Genomic DNA, 18,712 nt, shown 5'->3' with positions numbered 1-18,712 from the left:
GCAGAAAGTCATTGAAGCATTTGGAAATTTTAGTTTAAGAGAGATATTCGGCCAATTTTGAGGCACTTTAGAACGCGTTTATAAAGCTATTAATCACCTCAATGACCTATATCAGCCCGCACTGGGCAGACTGCTCGGTTTCTTTTAGTTCTTGAGATATAAACTAGTAGTCATATGAATTTTTGCAATTTTGAAAATCCCTCAAAAAGAACAGGCTGGTAAAGAGAAGATCAAAATAGGATTCAATTAGAGCAACATCACATCAAAATATTCGAAATTTTCCTGGAAATTTCCAAAGGGGACCTCCTACCCCTTTTGAAACTGGAAAACCGGACGACTATGGATCAGCCCATCGAGGATCTCCGGCCGTCCATATTTGAAGTTCGGCGACTTTATGTTTAAACAAAGAATCGCCTTATTTTAACGCAAGGAAATAATATTTTGGAACCTTCCAAAATATTGCCCTGGCGTTGACGGACACTATAGAATCTGAGCGTTTTACGTGATATTTGAATAAAAAAAAGCGTTCTGAACATTCTTGTTGTCAGCTGTGGGCAAATTTTAGCGCAGCTGTGGGAATTTTTCAATTTAATGAAGCAATGGAAAATATATGGGCTCTTAAAAACATTGAACACTTTTCGGGCAATTATTCGAATAGAAAAAGCAACAGAGATAAATGACCCGATGGTCGCCTTTTCTCGTTTCTTTTATTCAAATTTGAAACTATGATTGATAGTCGTGGCCCCCATGCGTCCAGCAGAACCCATTTTTGATCATTAATTTTTTTGTCTTGTTTATGGTGGCACACTCTGTATAAGGCCCATATAACCGACCGTGTTCTCAACCAGGGCGTGGCCCCCTGGTAGTTCGGCGTGGAGATATTGAACCTCTATTAATTAGCTATTCAATGGAGCGAGTTATAATAAAATTGTTTCCGTTAGTTCGTATATCCATCAAGCTCCTACGTATGTGACATTATTTGGGACGATCGCGTATGCTGCGTAAGTCTATTGAACGTACAATCGAAGAAAGTTGCAGTTTCGACAAAATTCCAAAGCGAAAACGCACGCAGAAAATTTATTGGCGATTTCGCAATAATTAAACAATAATTTGGCCAACTTATTGCGATATCGAAAATGCGCTAAGTGCACAGTCACGGTATTGAGCGAAAATACGCAAAATAGAAATGTAAAAATAGGTCGCGCCCTATCCTTTGAGCTGGCCTGAAAAACAATATTAAAATAAAGCAGGTAGCACAATAAAAATAATTGTGGAATGACGCGGGCTTGCCAGCCTTTCCATGACTATTGGGAAAAACAGAAAATTAATGTTGTTGTTTGCTTAGTTTAATCAAATCAGTCAGCTGTCATGATATCAAGCACGCAGCTTTGGCAAATCGATTAACGATAATTATTGTTATTATGTGCAAATTGCAGGTAGCGAAAAGTGTCTTTCATATATTGCCTTGCAGTGACGTAACGTTCAGGATTTACCGCACAAGGCGTAGGTGGAGGCCGGACTAACAATTTTTTAGCTCGAAACAATCCAGACACTATTAGATTTTTTAAAATACATTAATAACCTATCCATGGCAAACCTATATAATTTGCTAATAAACACAATTTTTAAAATTGTCTCAAAAATCCCTGTCCAGGTCCGACCCTTTCAAATCTGGACGGATGGAGCCCCTGCTCTTGGCCAAGAATTTCTCAGGAGCCTCAGCGTAAAAGGTCCAAACCCTCCATTTTCCAACCTTTACACCACGAGAAACTGTATTTTTCTTTCAATTCAATATTAATCATCGTTCTCGTTTCGTTGAGGCTAAAGTGTTAACGACAACGTCGCCAAAGAGAAAATTTCCTAGGATGCTCAGTGTGAAAAATGCAGATTCTCCATTTTCCAACTTTTGAAATTTGATCGAATATTCTGGAAGCTTTTCCCGTAACTCCAGAATTTGAAATCCTATAACAAATTCCAGAATACTCTAAAATATTTTGACAAAGAGCCAGGTATTTTAAAGGGCCTCAGTATACTTCTGCTATTTGGAATTTTTCACCAAGATGTAAGCCCACTTTAAAAACAAACGTGAAAAGCAACGTTGCCATTTTCTGATTTAACTTAATTGAAAATAACACATTTTGGAAAATCAGGCCACATTTTTTCACCTCAAACTTTTTTGTGATATGCCGCTAGCCATCTACTTCCTGAAATTTAAATTTTATGTTGAATTAAGCAACTTTTTCGTTTTTTGTATTGTTACCGTATTTGCAACTGTTTTCGACCAATTGGTGAAAATAATAGAATACAACTGCAATTTCATCTAATTTTCTCCTATTCGGAAACTTGCAGGAAAAGTAAATTAGCTCAATAGGAAAAATTCGATTTTAAAAATTTACAAATTTTGGTATGTTTCTGGTTTCCAAGAAATTAAGTTGTAAGTTTTTGAGGGCTTAAAATGAACCTAGCTCTAAGGTATCAATCACAGTATAAGAAATAGCGTAAAATGCAATACTCATTCATAGTCGATTTCTAAAATCCCAGCTTTCAGACATAGGAAAAATTGTTTTGGGTAAAAAATTTTAAAATCAGCATGGTACGTCTCTGATTTTCAAGGAATTCACACGTCACACCCTAAGCAGTGGCGTTCAGGCCCGATATAGAAAAATTTGTTTTTGTAAATCTACAGATTAGTTTTAACAGTTTTTGTCGTTGTTTTTTGCTTTCCACGTGATTTTACCGTTCTCAGACATTCAAAGAAAAAGCTATAGATGCCAAAAGCAGATAAGACTGAGCGAACTTATTATAGTACAGAATTAAGTTGCCATAATCCGGTGTCAAGGTTGCAGAATGGAATACCTGTAAGCAATAATTTCAGATTTGCACTTTCGCATAAACGGCAGTTTTCCCGATTTTTTCAAACATATCGCAACCTACCGCAGACGAGGAGGCATTTTTCCCATTTTAAACGGACCAAGGTAAAATGACAATGATGGCGGTCGCGAGCCATTGTTGTATGATTTGCACGACCCACACTCGCCGAATTTGAATAAATTCAGAATTTATATATACGAAGTTTTAGGGATTGGCACATACTTCTAGAGAATTATGTGGAATATCCTGCACAGATATTTCTCATTGTGAGCGGCCTCACGGCGCAGAAAAAGCATCAAAGGAATTAGCACGTTTTCATGGAGAAAAATGTTAGATAGAAGCAGGGATTGAATCCTGATGGAGTATCAAGGCTGATGCGCCTTTTTTAGGATCATAAACTGGATCAGTTGTAATGAAACCGATGAGCTGTATTTGATGCAAAACGATTTCTTCACTTAAACGCAATATGGGAGTGGTTTTTGGTTTTGAGGAGACGGTGGCGCCACCTCTTGAGGCACGTTTAGCTTCCGATAAACAATAATAGAAGGCAGGATGAACACTCGACTCAATTAGCTATTTAAATTTCTGAAATGCGGGTTTGAATTAAAATTTAGGAGAATTGTGAGGAAATTCAGAGTAGATTCAATGCAAAAATACAACTTGCCACAATAATTAACGTTTCTAGGGATATTTAATACCTGCAATTTTAAAGCATTTTCCTTACCTCACAAAACTGCCTGTGGCTGCCACTTTATGGAGTTTTCCCATAACACGTGATTAAAATTTTAAGAAATATACACTTAAATTGGGTCAAAAGTACTTGAAAAAATAATTTCACCTACTTACGATTTTGGTTTCATTCGCCCCAATATTTCAGTATTCAACACGCCTTTGCCATTTTGTCGAGATTTTTTTCTCTTTGTAATTGGCTTTTTCATGAGGCTGCAGTGGCCACAAAAAATTCCGAATTATCTTTCAAGGCATCCCGCACAAGAGAAAAAACCTCTATTAACCTAGATAACGTATAAAGGCAAAAACTATCGAACAATCAGAGTATACGAGCATGTAAATAATAAATGTCGTGCGGGTGTATTTCAAAACACTCTATACCGATAAATTCCAAATCATTGCAACAATTAAACCGGCATTTTATCGACGGCAACATCTAAGCACCGACTTTCTATCTGGGGCCGATTGGAGCAGAAAAAATGGCCAAAATCCGTTTTGGAGCCCGCTTTCATTTAAAATCTTTAACGGAAATTTGGGTTTGGCACCCGCGCTTTAAATTGCTTATTAATAAATAAGTATAAGCGCTTGTCAACGTTCGAAAGATATGATCTCTCGCCTCGGCCAGCCAACGGAAAAGCAACACTCTGTATAATACGTCGCACCGGTGAACAGCCGGGGTGGTCAAAGTCGACCGAAAAGCTCTGCAAAGCCCGAATTTTGGGATGTTTTTTCTGTTTTCGAGGCTTTTCCACGCGTGTGGCTACAAGGCCCTTTAAGGTAATTTCTAATGCGATCTTAACTCCAAAAAGCAGTGCTCAAGATCTGCGTATTCTGATAACTATGACCACCCAGTACAGACACAGACACAATATACACACCCACACCGAAAGTAGTTTGCTCTGTATTTCTAGTAATTTGTGGGACATTTTAATGTATGTTCGAGTGTTGTGAAATATTCAATGGCGATACGGAGTTATATGTTTTCATTAGAAACTGTATCATAAACTTAAATTTATTTGTCGCTCTATAAAGTGGATACATACGCAAGGCCTTTATTGGCAAATACTGGTTTGCTCGTTTTTCATGCGCTTTTATTCGCCATACAGATAAACGAGGGAGTGTGTCTTGACTGTCGGGCTTGTTTTCAATTTTTAATGTTTGCCATAAATTTCTTGTCAGAAATTGAATTCAAGCCGTGTTGATTGGATCGAATTTGAATCTGAGTCGTTCGGAAACCTCCAGAAAACTTACGAACTAAATATGAAAGAAATCATTAATTGGTAACAGAATTAAAATAATAAAACAAACAAATTCCAGGAGAAAACTGGATAAATGCAAGGAACGTATCGCAATGCAACATCTGGTAGAAGAGTAAAAGAGAAAACTAAACTTCCTATCTTAGAACTAAAGGATTGCGGTATTGGTGCGCTGCACATGTCTAAACCATATGTAGGAAAATATTAAGAAAACGAGAAAATATTTTTCCTGGACAAGGGGCTTCAAAAGAACTTTCAGGAGCATATAAGCAGTGAATAGAGAATAGGAAGAAAATATGAAAAAGAAAAATTATTAACGCAACGAGAACTGAAGAGAAAATGTTATGAAGATTCCACACTCAAGATTTAAATTTTTTTTACATCTCCATTAACTTTCCATACTTCTCGTCTCAAACATCTGGCACTTCCCAGTTACTCAAGTCTCCATAAACCCTGATGGGGCCATACATCAGCCGAAACAGTAATTTTCCCTCACATGATTGAAAAAAGTTTAATTTCCTTTCTGATTTTTTCATCGTGTGTCTCTCAAACACATGGCAGGTTCTCCTCAAGTCTCCATAAACCTTGATGGAACTACGCATGAGACGAAAACTGTAATTTTCATTAACACAATTAAGAAATGTTTCATCTCATTTCTGATAATTTTTTAGCCACCTTTCCTCTTTATCTAAAAACGCTAATTCCTGCTCTACACAGTGGGCGTAACACTGCCACACTACTGAAACTTTTAATTTGTCTCACTTCGCGTAATGGCACGAAGAAATCAAAAACACGTCACAAAACTCAAGCGTAATCTTGATAAATTGGTCCAATTAGAAATATGGATGGCACAGTACGTGTATGCAAATTTCGCCATCAAAGTCTGATAAAATCTCGGAATTCGAATAGAGAATGATTTTAGTGGTCCCAATTATAATCCGTGTAAAAACAGGAAGTCGAAAATTCTTATTCCTAATTTATTTGTTTATGAAACACAGTCGTGTGTATGAAGAAGTGGGGACAAGAAACTGGTTGACATGGCGAGGCTTAGTCCGAAAGTCTAAGTCCAAAGTCACCTTTTTTGCGATTACACATGTTACTGTTCAGTCTTGCAGTTTAATGGAAATACCACAAATTCTATTTTTGTGGGAAATGCCGGGGAAAATAAATGCGGTATCGCATAATTTCCCATAAACAATAATCTAATGGGGACAGATCTGGTGAGCGTGCCGGCCAATGAATTAGAAATTAGAAAATACCCCAAACTAAGCTAAAGTTCTATGAGGGAATAGAAGATAATTTTTAGCTGGTTCTTGTCTTTCTAGATACTGCACATTTCAATGCAAAGCCTACAGATTTATGAATGCTATTTCCACACCAATCTTGTAAAAACAGGATTTTTGGTACTTGCAGGAAACTACAAGACTGACATATTATACATCATCATAACCAGAAGAAAAAAGTTCATTCAAAAATGTGAAAATTTAAGACGCCGCCCATAAAAGAACAAGGTTAATGATGATTCGAAATGTCAAATTTCAAATATGATGTCGCAACGTTGTAGAGGAGGAAAAGTTGCACTACTAGTGCCAATCATTTTGAATTAGCTCGCCAAAGAAGCTGAAAAAAAAATAAAAACATTTTTACACAATTTCCTAATATCTCCGAAGCGAATCGAAATTTTTCAAATTTTGACATATTCTTGAACTCTTGTTCAACTTTGCCCCAAGTTAACACGGTTTTGCGCTCAAAAAATGGTTACCATGAATTGATTTTACGCCGTTTTTGGTACATTTGATCCCGTACTAGACCATCATTTGGGAATTTCATAATTTAACAAATGGGACCGGTTTTTAAGAATTGATTTCAATAAAATTTGGAGCAAAATACGAATTAACTATCTCTGAGAGCACATCGGACTGTCGACCATTCGGTTAATTTCCTTGTCGTGTTACACAGACGTCAAAATCTTGAACTTCAAGCATTCGGCTTTCTGAATAAATTATCTCTCAATTCAGGCTGAAATTGAAATCTACTAAGTGTTAGACTCATAAATATTCAAAACGGCATTATTAGTTTGTTGAGGCGTGATGGAAAAATGCAATAAACTTCCCGTTTCGAAAGAATCTTATTATCAATGTTTAGAGACCTTTACGGGGATTTGAAGAGGCAAACAGCGGCACATTTTTAAATTCCCGGTGTAATCCGCAATCCAATAAATTATGTTTAATTATCTGGATTGCGCTAATTAAAGTGAGCTATTTGAGCGCGGATTTGGCGGCGGTTTTTCGAAATCCTGACAGGAAAGCAAATATTTGTTACTCCGGGTACACAAAGATCTGAAAAAACCTCATTTCTTTTGCTTTTCCCGCCATAAATTTTCTGAGTCAACAGAATGGAACTTAATAAAAGCCGCCGCTTTGTAGCAAAATATTTGCTTAATCGGTAGTTGCGCTGATCATTAAGAGAAATAAACGTTTAGTGCAAAATTCTGAAGCTTTAATAAAACAAACAGGACCGGACTTGCTCTTACCACGTACCACAAAAAGCGATTTATCACAGTCGCGACCCCACAGAACTTGCCGTAAATTTTTAAAATATTTAAATTTTTATTGTAAGAAGGGCCCGTAATTTGCATAGGGCACATCTGTGCCCAGTAACAACCCTAAAAGTACGATTTTGACCCTTCTGCTCTGCGAGATCCCTTTTATGCTTTTAATGGGTTTTATCACCCTTTTTTGTGTCGAGTTTTTAATTTTAACGTCGCGTCGTATACTTTCGGCCTTTGTGTTTTAAAATTCCACATTATGCTTTCGGCTTGCATAACGAACTTAATAAATTACGTGGGTTTGAATTTCAAAGATCAGCGGAAACAGTCTCAATTCGACAAAACTGAAACCCGATCCCTGAAAAACCCAATCAAGGCGACTTTTTCCACCTTTTTTATCGACTTAGCAGATTCTCGGTCTTTTGTCCAACAAGGCCCAGAACCGTCGAAAAGAATTTTAAAAGAGGTAAACGACATAAGATAGCACCTTTTTATGGTAAAAAATGCATTAATTTCTTGGTTTTATTGGCCGAAATTTAAGGCAAGACGCCGTAAAGTAAGTTATAAAATCGATTTAACGACCCAAAAGTGTCTCAGCCCGAATACAAAATAATCTTTTTGGGAATGCTCGACTTCGAACGGTATTAATAGGGTCCCATTTCGAGGCTTATCGCCCGGTCAAGATATACAGGGTGTTTCGGGCGTTTTTTATTGCCCATTAAGTTAACCTGCATTAGCATTGCAAAAGCGGCCCTTAATCGGGACCAACTTTGATGTCGACTCTTTAAAGGTTCCCATCTCTCATTAAGCTCATTTAAAAGAAATAAATGTACTGGCAACTATGCGAAATGGATTTGCGCGACGTAACGTGAACAATGTCCGTTGTTATCATGTGGGTTCCTCATACTCTCTAAGAACTTACTTACTCAAATTTGAAAATTGGCAACCTCTTCCCACTGTCATTTGTTTAAAAATGGCACTTAAAGTACGACCAACGTTGTCACATGCTTTTTAGTTTGTGTTAGTATCTTCATATCCATCATATTCTTCATCGTGCTACGTCAATGGTTCATGTGCCTTATCGAAAAAATGTTCTCACAGTTCGCGCAGAACCCAGAACCAATGACGTCGATTAAGAACAATGGGAAGCAATTACGAAATTCGCAAAAAGAGCGAAACAACAATATTACAACTTATATGGCATAAAAGTGTCCATTTACCGCACCAGAAGCAAGTAATATACCGCGTCGTTCTAAATCATATTTTCTCGATAAAACCGCGTTTTTCATCGAGTTTTAGTGCCGTTCGTGCCCGGTAAGGAGTTTTTGGAATGTAGAGATTCTAATGCGAATTTGCCATTAAATCGAAGTCGGAGTAAAAAATCTGTCCCTGAGGAATTTTATATGTCTAAGTTAAGCTAACAAGCAGATGGATAAACTAGGCCTCAGCCATAGTAAAACAATGGATTCAAGTAAGTCAGTTTTAAATTTCAATTTACCGCGCACACAAACCACCATAAAATTTACGACTTGGCCTTTAGCGCAGATTTAACATTAAATATAATTAGAATGCGCTCTGACTGTAAATTTTCAGCTAAGTAAACCTGGGACAATCCTCACGATCCCAAAGTAAATTAACTAGAAAATTAGAGGAGTGTATGTGCTTTATTGTCTCAAATGTAAATTTAGCTCGAATCGGACATGTTGATTGCGAAAGTGGCGGTTAAATTATTGAAGAGACTGGCAAATCTAAGGAAAATTCGTTTTTCAGGAATAAGTAGGCCACGACGTGGCAACAATGTTGATAAACTCAAACAGCTGGGTTTGGAAACAAAAAGATGACGCCTGGTTGCCATCAGGCTGAAAGCCACATAGGCGAGTTCAAATCGGCAACGTCGCAAAATGTGTCAAATTGCTAACAAAAGCTTGAGGCCTGGTTGCCAATTGTGCATCGTTTAGCATTTTTATTCAATTATCTATTACAATATCACTATACCGGATTGTGCAATTATTATTCACAGAAACCAGTACATATATATTTTTGCTAAAAGATACACTGCTATCGACGGTGTGTTCTTGGAAGCTATAACAATATCACGTATGTTAAACAGTCGAACGATTTACCCGTTTGTTATAACGACTTTACAGTACTATTCCGCCTTTAGAATATTTAAATTAAGACTAGATAAGTGAAATACCTCTGCGTGAGTACTGCTGACCAACCGTATTGGCGGAGTAAGTCGATCAATGTGGTTTCAAGTGTGACTATATGGATCAGCAATGCAGATAATTGGTTATAGGATTATTCCGAGCATATGCAGGGTTTGGCAACGTTTTTATAACAAATTTGCCAACATAGTTGCCAAATCTTTGTATGTGTAACACAAAGGGTAAAGCCTCCCTTCACGTCAACGCACCAGTTCTTGTTGAACTTAGAATTGTGTAACAACATCGGATATTATTAACGGGAGTGCTTTAGGTATCATGCAGTTAAAGAAAGGAGTGTAGCATGGTTGCTATTCTTCTTAAGAATTAAATTATTTTTTCCCATCACAATCTTCAAATACTCCCCGAGAGGCTGAGAAACAGAATTGATGGCGATGTTTAACTTTGTTTAATGTGGCAACAGAGGAGAAATTTTAAGTGCAATTTATAAACAACAGAATATTGTGCCGTTGCCAATTTTAGGAAGATAATCCTATCGTAAGGACATTGGTATAACAGTGCACATTCCTCAGTTGTCATTTTTTCTAGTAAATTTTAAGCAACTAGTATTTTAGATAAATTATTTCTTACTTAAATTTGTTTTTGTAACCAAATTTTCATTATCTAATATTTTTCTAATGAAATTTTAGTTTTTTTTAAGAAACTAGAATTTCAGTAATTAGTTAGTTAAAACTTACTGGAAAATCTGGCAACTGCGTAAGAGGATTTTCTTTTAAAATGACAGTAGTTAAGGAACGTGTGCTGTCATACAAATGTCAGAATAATTTTGTTAATTCAACGCGCTCCAGGACCAACTGATCAAACTGGCAACTGCGGAACTCGCTTTTGTTTCAAAGTCTAACAAGAGCTTTTTCTGCGTCTATCAAGTGAGCCATGATAATATGTCAATTGAAACATAATGCAGCGTTTTTATTCTTCTTAAATCTGATGCAAATTTTGACGTAAATTTTCCCTCAAGACTACAATGGGAGAATACGTTCAGTTATTGTATCGAAATGGTTTTGCTACAGGTGTAGTCGCCAGCAGCCACAGGCAAAACGCGTTGTTCAAATTTGAAATTAATTTATATGCAAAACAGGCAATAATACGAGACAAGTAATGTCTTTGAGTGTCTTTAGACGGTTTTGCAACGAAGTGGCAAAGGTGTGTATTCTACAATTAGTTGTTTTTGTTGCAGGAATGTTGCAGGATTTATGTTGGCTACAATGGCTACTGTCACGTCCGGAATACTGTCACCGAATTCCTACGTCCTAAGCGCAGGTGAGCGAAAATTTTATTTCATCGGCTACTTATCGGTGCACATAACTGATTTCGACACACCGCAGTTGAGTGCGTTCTCTCTACGAGTTTGAGAAGAAAGAATGAGGTGTTAAAATTGTTAAAAAGGAGTAAACATTACTTTCCGGAATACGCGGTTTATTTAACGGTGAAAAGGGGCATTTTTGATAAATAATAAAATGTCAAGAATACGACGGTCTAAGTGCTGAGCAAACACGACTGCGTTCTCGGGCTATTATTGACAGAAAAAGTTGCATCCGAGGTGGAAATGTGTATGGCTTCAATTGCGGGAATGTATCGCGCAATAATTACAATGCAAATAACGCACTTCTTTTGTTGTTTCTTGTCAACAGTAGAAACTCGAAGACGATGATTGAGTTTACAGGGCGATCCACTCTCACACGTCATTCCACCTCCTTCGGTTTGCACAGTTTGAAGCAAGATGCCAGAACTTATACATTCTCCCCTATTGCACCGGAAGATTTTATATACAATAAAATAAATCAAATAAAAAAAATTCAAAAATCAAAAATTGTTTACTAAAAATTCAAAAAATATCCAAAAATTTAATAAACAATTTTAAATTAAAAAAATGGTTTTTAAAATACAAATAGAATTTTTCAAAAAAATCACCTTCTTTTGAAAAGTGCATTTTAAGAACTGTACCAAAACTCCGTCTTTTACCAATACCCTTTTTAGATTTTTCAATATTTTCTACTCTTCACATTTCTTTGTTTTATGATTTCTAAATACATAATTAAAAAAATTTCAATACTTTGTTCTCAAATATCTAAATTTTTCGACATGATATTTCTCGAATTGCTGAGATTTTCGTTATCATATTCCAGTCAGATTTAACCTCAAATATGTGCATGTTACCTCAAGATTTTTAACTATTTTTACTCGGTTTCGTAAGATTTTTGTAATTTATTTTTTCACCCTTTTCAATATTTTCTGATAACTGAATGTTCCAGTTAGATCAAAAACGGTGTTGATTTTGTGCTTTTTCAATCCAACTATATTTCTTTTTCTCAATTTTGTTCTTTCCTACTATCTTAACACCTTGTCTATAATATTATGTAATTTCTTATTGTAAAAAATTACCCTTAAATAATAATCTCTGCGAACTTTGTAATAGCATAGAGAGGGTTATGGATAGCACGGACATAGCATGTAGACATTTGCAAAATTTACAAAGACGTTTGTTGATTTACATCAAGTTCTTTTCATATTTCTTAATATTTTAAATAGAATATTTTGTGGTTTTTTAATGTGTTTGAAAGTAATTTGTAGTGTTTAAGTACACATCCTCAAAATTTATAAATAAACACTACAAAAAAACTTCAACAAATTTGGCCCTCAATATTTTGAAAACAGAGTTTGACTAACATGCACCTTTTTGTAAATTTCCCCCCTGATGCCCAGTCCGGTCATTCAGTTATCTGGCGAATCAGTCACCCATTCGTTATTCGTGATTGAACCCCTAACCCGGCACTGCTCAGGGCCCATAAATCCGCCGAACGATATTTCAAAAGCGAGTCTAAAAATCCGAAAAATCCTTAATAACTTCGGGAAACATAAAACACACACAACAATGGCCGAGGCCGGTGGCAAAAAAGCACGGTCCATTCTAAACTAAAAATTCAAGATGAGACGGTGATTCTGTGAAATTGCCATCAGCACAAATTTTAATTATTTCTGACCAGGTTGGGCCGAAATTCTTGCAAGTTTTTATTAAAATTTGCTAAAACCGAGCACGTTTTGGCCGATGCATTCGTTTAACGAAATATTTTTGTGTAAAAACGGTCCCAGACAGAATTTTTGGCAGTTTCAGAAAGAGGCGCAATTTTTGTTGTCTAGATATTTCGGAAATGCGTTTTTGCTGCCGATGCTGATACTGATGGGACGCAGCGAGATTGGGCATAATTAGTTTCGCTGCTCGGTCAAGAGCAACCTGTGAGGATACAAAAATGCACGCAAGGAACAAAATCAATAAGCAAAACAATAACAAGGTTTTTTTTGGATTTCTAAGTTCAGACGAATCTAAGAACCCGATTCAAGTGACTAATAATTTTATTTTCAAACATTTCTTTTAATTCAGCAAAATTCAAAGCTTTTTAGTCAACGGGGCACGAGTTAACAATGTTGCAATTATCTTTTGTTGTTAAAGATTAACGTCGAACTTGATGACAGTTAGTAAGGAAGCACTATTGCCAAATAATGTAAGCAATTTGGAGTAACTTTCAAACAGATCCTTCCTTATTCGTGTTCCTCTTTTGTTTGATAACTAACTCATCAATTAATCTTCAAACGTTTCTCTACTGATTATTCTTATGCACAAACAAAACAAAGTAAATGACAACACTGTGTCATAAGCTTGACTTTAACAGAAGTCGAAAGCTTGACATCTGACGTTGACAGAATTGCAATGACCACACTTGCACTTGCAGACATTGTAAAATAAAGGACCATTTCGCTATGTTATATTGATGTCATTTTCCAAAAGCCTCTACTCCTGAAGAGAGGAATCAGAAACAGACAGTAATTCTGAAATATTCCTGTATATTTTCAACGATTTTAACACTTTTCATAACACACTTCCGTTATTTTTCAATTAATATTTCGCCGTTTTCCAGATGCTGTAGCGCTGAAGCTCTCCCACCAAGAACCTATGGACACGACTTTCCACCATAGGCATCCTTTCACCCGCACGTACCCCGACTCTCACCACTCCAGCGATTCAGAACAAGAAGTGCCATACACCCCTCAATCGCCCAACCTCCCACTCAATGTCTCGGAACCAAAGAGGAACAAACGCAAGAACTTCAAACCGCGTTGCTCTCAGAACCTCCCCTCAGAAGACGAGGGGGTGCTCAATTTGAGCGAATACAACGAAAATAATAATGTCAACGTTCGGAGGCGTAAGCCCTTGGCGGGAGTCAGGAGAGTGATTCAAGACCCCAGTTTCACCCCCATGGATCTCAGTGGTTCCAAGCCGGATTCCGAAGCTTCTGAGCGGCTGAGTCATGATTCTGAGGTGATGAGTCAGGAAGAGTCGAAACACGACTCGGATAATTCGGATTCTGATGAGTTTAACACTGAGCGATACAGAACTACCTCTGAGAATGAAGAAGCCAAAGAAGACTCAGAAGGAGGACAGAGTGAGGAGAACGAGTCCAGTAAGATACCAAACAGTTTCTCCATTCATAATTTGAGTAAGCCGCATGTGACGGAGAACAGTGTGACTGCGCATCAGAATCTTAGTCAGGATCAGATAAATGAGATGCGGAATTATGCTATGAATACCATGAGGGAGCTGTTGGGGATATATGGGCTGACTTCGGAGGTTGCTGAGAGTATATCGCGGCAGCTGCCTTTGGCTGCATTTACTTCTGGTGAGTACGTTGAATTTGTTGAGCTTTATTAGTGTAGCATGTTCAATAAAATGTTTAAATAAAACTTTCAGTAGAATTTTTCCCAAATTCAGGAGAGTGTTACCCTCCGCTTGATCATGAAATACGTAGGTCAAAATAGACAATAGTTGCTGTCATTTCCTTCAAATGTTATTATGTCGGTTTGAAATATAATAAACATACTGAAATGTCATTATTCAACTTGTCAACATTTGTCAAAAATCTTAGTGATACTTGGATAGATGGCGCCGTCCTCTTAAAAATTGAATCCCCTGATATAAATTTATTCGTGATTTTTTTTCCATGAGTTCAAAAACTTTTAAGTTTCCGTGTTGCCATTAGGCTGTGAAGAGTATTTACCCTTTTTAAAATATCAATTTCTCTCTAATTCGTTTATTAAATGCAGCTGTGCATACACATGCCTTTTAACATTTCAAAAACTAGTATATCCCAACTAAACGTAGTTTTTTAGATGATTTCTAATGTAAACACGTTTTCCGTTAAATACGCTAGGCGCGTTAACGTTTTTATGACTTCATTAGAGTCTTTGCGTGGAGTTTTTGAGGCTCTCAACTCACCGTTAACGTTATGAAAGGGAACGCAAGACTTATCGCATCCAGGATGGAACACACATCGCAAAATCTCCATATTAATTCCAGCATTCCCATGAATTTCAGGCCGCGTTATAACGTCGTAAAAGAAAATAAAGAGTAACAATAAAATTAGATATTATTTGGTGTTAAAGTGAGTTTCCGAGCAGATTTATGGGGCTTTTACGAGATTCTAAGCCACGAGGGTCAATCGAAAATTATGTTAATTTAAACACCATGGAAGAATTGTTTTCTTATTAGCGATCAAGGCGGCAATTTGAATTTTTTCAGTAGATGGATAAGAATGTAACGAGACAAGTTTATTCAAATGTCGCCTTCTAATGGAATTCAGTAAGAATTAAGGTTAACGTATTAGAAGTGACTAGGCATACGCGTATAATGCCTGAAAGTAATAAACAATAATTTTAAATACAATGGGGCTGGGTGGCACTCCTCCGAAAAATATTAACAACATATTGAAATTACCATTGAATTGGGTTAAAATTAGGTGTTTTCACTTCAAGAATGGGTTTGGTACCGTTGTTTCGGAATTTTTCGGCAACAGCGACTGCGAAGAGGAGGCGGACCATAATAAGGCCATAATAAGCGTTTAGCATTTAACGAAAAGTCACCTTTTTGCGATCGTGCTGCAAATATTCGAAAATACACACATCGGGTCCTATTGTTCTTGGCTGATTTAAAGTCCATGGAACGATCTTGAGTGCATTATGAATATGAAATTACTGATGCTTTTCTACATTTTTTTCAGCTTGAGCAGAAACAATCGAACGCTGTGTGAGAGAATACTCCCATCTGCATAAACATGATCTTAAAGATATGTTATCTTCCGCTAAATATGGTTTCGCATACAACGGTCATTCGTAAATTAAGCCCCTATGGAATTTGCCGCGACCTTATAGATTTCTTTACGCTAAGTGCTCCTTCGGAAAAAGGGCTGAAAACGATAAAAATACGCTCTGAACGAGCGCAACGGGTGGTTTAGGTTGAAATACCACCCGCGGCATACAATGGAATCCAAACGTATCTAACGTTATTAATCAAAATGTCGTTCCCTATTATTCAAAATAAGAACAATGGCTCGGACTGTTATGTTATTATTTTTTTCTGCTGCCGCTGATGGTCGTTTTGTTTCCATTTTCTTCGATTCCGGGCATTAGGCCCAGAGCGTTTATGCTAAACATATGAGCGAATTTTGACGTAAGGTGCGCTTCAGCAAAGCATTCGGCGAGAGAGTTAATCATAGCAATAGTGCCATCTTGTGTGTTCTATGAGGCAACCTCGTTAATCAGAAATTTATCTCAGGTGTCAACCTTTTGGTGACATTATTCTGATGCGCCCTGCATCAAGGAAATACCAGATTGTTACATAACAATGTTAGGTAACGTATTTGCTTAGCACTGTAATAAAACTCAACTTGTTTTCTGCGTCACTGGCGTGACGAGCCACTGTACTTCTCGGGCTCAAATCGGAAATTGCCGCTGAATCATTATTTTCATCGAGGCCCAGAGACCTTCGATACGATGATTCACGATTGTTCATCTGCAGCTGCGCATAACGTTCCAGAGCCACTTTCCACAAAAAAGCCAAGATAATCCGACGTGCGGAGACTTGAATTTTTCTCAAAAATTACTCGAATTTTCAATATAAAAATCGGTGTTTTTTTCCAACGGTTTTAAGATATTTAGCAGTAGTGTAAGTGGATCGCTCAACACCACTGAGACGAATATCAAAGAGAAAACAAACGGGGATGAAGAAAGAGGGCAAATGACTCACCCTTGGAGCGCTTCATCGGAAAGTGCGTCATTGAAGAAATTCGTGTAGGTATCAGTAGTTCAAAGTGAGTTCAGGTTCTCCATTTCCTCGTATATCCATATGTGGTATACACTGGTATGCCAATGCACACAGCAAACGATTCATTTCATATCTGGAACGTCATCAACGCTACCAGCCGAAGAAATATCAGTCATGTTTTAAGAGCCCTAATTCGATCTTCTTTGGGAAAATTTGCCTAAGGAAAAGACAAATTTTCTGGGATCTAAAATTAAAGCGTTTGCAGGGATATCGTACATTTCCAGTAGCTGAGATTGCAAAATTGGAATGCTTCGAGAGAAAGTTGCGACACTTGGCAATATTGGGGACTTCAGACTCAAACTCAGAGGTACCTCCAATTGCGGTTACGGAGCAAAAATAACCATATAAAGCGTTTTGCATGGTTTCCATGAGTCAAGTGCCCTGGTATCAAAGCAATCCGCGCTTAGATGAAGCTGAATAGGGATCGACAATTAAATTTACGTGTTTGAATAGATCATACACAATCCATTATGGCTGTAGTGCTACCTTTATCTATTGGAAGGATTTTAATATTATTTTAAACCTAAAACTTACTTTGTATGCCCGTTTCTGACCGGAACTCGAGCCAATGTAATTTCTTGTTAAATACGGAACTCACGACTCGATCCCCGTTTCCAGCTTGGCCCAGAGATGATTGATACGATTAGCAATTGTTTCTCGACATCATGGCGTGTGTCGTCATGACGTTCCACGGCCACCTTCGGCAAAAATGATCCTTAACGTTCAGGGACGATGCACGCTAGAGATTTGTATAGGAATTATTAAGCAGAAATTATCGAAAGAAGCTGATAAACCTAAAAACGAAATAATATACAGGGTGTCCCATTTAATATATCGTAGTTAACTTTCGGGGTTTTCCATAATTATTCAATATGTGATAACTTTATTGCATAGTCCGTGCACTTAGTTTTTTCTTCTTTGTATAAACGGTTGAGTTCAGCAATTACGACGTACTGGAAAATGAAATTTTGCATTCGTTCCAAAGTACTTTGAGGACTTTTAGGCGTGCTCGAACAGGTGAGAGAAATTTTGCACAAATCTAGCCAAAATGGTGAACGGAAACAGTAACACGTGCCAAACTAATAGATTCTTGGTGGATTATAAGATTCGAGCCACGTGACAGGGCCACATGTTCGTGCCAAAGATGCTTGATTAAGCAAATTCATGAAATATTCCCATCTGACTAAAAATTAAAAATTTTACCACATTTTGGCGCCATAATACATTAGTCGGAAAAATATCGTAACAGCGAAGCGATAATAAAACACGAAACATGAAATACGACACCCAACCAAGTTCCTGCGGGCCACATGTGGAGTTTACGTCAAAAGCAGATTTTATTTTTATTATTATTATTGGGAAAAACGATTTCACTTATCAAGCTTTTTGAACGTCGATGGGAAAGGCAGCAATGGGAATTCTACTCCGAGTTATAAATAAACGTGCAGATGTAAGTAAATTGTTGGGACGGCGTAATTAAACCAAAGGACAAAAGACTCGAAACCCCGTGAAAAAAGCCTCTTCATCTCCTTTTACCTACGAATAAAAAATGTCCATAAAAAAGGCTCTTATAACGTATTTTAACCCTTTCACGACTAATATGGTATACCTCCATTGTTTCTCGAAATTCCGTTTCCCACGATCATTTATCAAATCAGAAAAAACCGAAATGATGAAGTACCACAAAGATGGGTTAAGATTAAACTGATGTCTGCCTAGTTGCATGGGTATTTCATATCAAAACTTACAGAAAAAGGATTCTTTTCATCATACCCTCCGAGGCGGCCCTCGGCGTGTCCTGGCGCGATTTTTTTGCAAGGGGCTCGTCATCGACAAAAGGCGAAGAGATTTTTAGTGATTTAAGGGTCAGAAATTGGGGTTAAACGATTCTTTCCGGGCTCTTTAAGCCATTGTGTCGATTCCATGCCCA

General features: G+C 37.3%; 1 protein-coding gene across 3 annotated transcripts in view; it reads left to right on the top strand.

Moving 5' to 3' along the window:
- Positions 1-18,712, top strand: part of LOC136416465 (zinc finger protein castor homolog 1-like) — a 50,743-nt gene that overhangs the window by 2,892 nt on the left and 29,139 nt on the right. For all 3 annotated transcript variants that reach the window (XM_066401649.1, XM_066401648.1, XM_066401647.1), the window contains exons 2-3: positions 10,807-10,889; positions 13,544-14,302. In XM_066401649.1, the coding sequence (XP_066257746.1) occupies positions 10,823-10,889; positions 13,544-14,302 (826 nt within the window). In that variant the 5' untranslated portion in view covers positions 10,807-10,822. The remainder of the gene's footprint in view (positions 1-10,806; positions 10,890-13,543; positions 14,303-18,712) is intronic.

Source organism: Euwallacea similis, chromosome 23 (genome assembly GCF_039881205.1).
Source record: "Euwallacea similis isolate ESF13 chromosome 23, ESF131.1, whole genome shotgun sequence".
In the NCBI taxonomy this organism is placed as follows: Eukaryota; Metazoa; Arthropoda; class Insecta; order Coleoptera; family Curculionidae; genus Euwallacea; species Euwallacea similis.
Note: the sequence above shows the minus strand (reverse complement) of the source record. Positions and strands in the feature narration are given on the sequence as shown.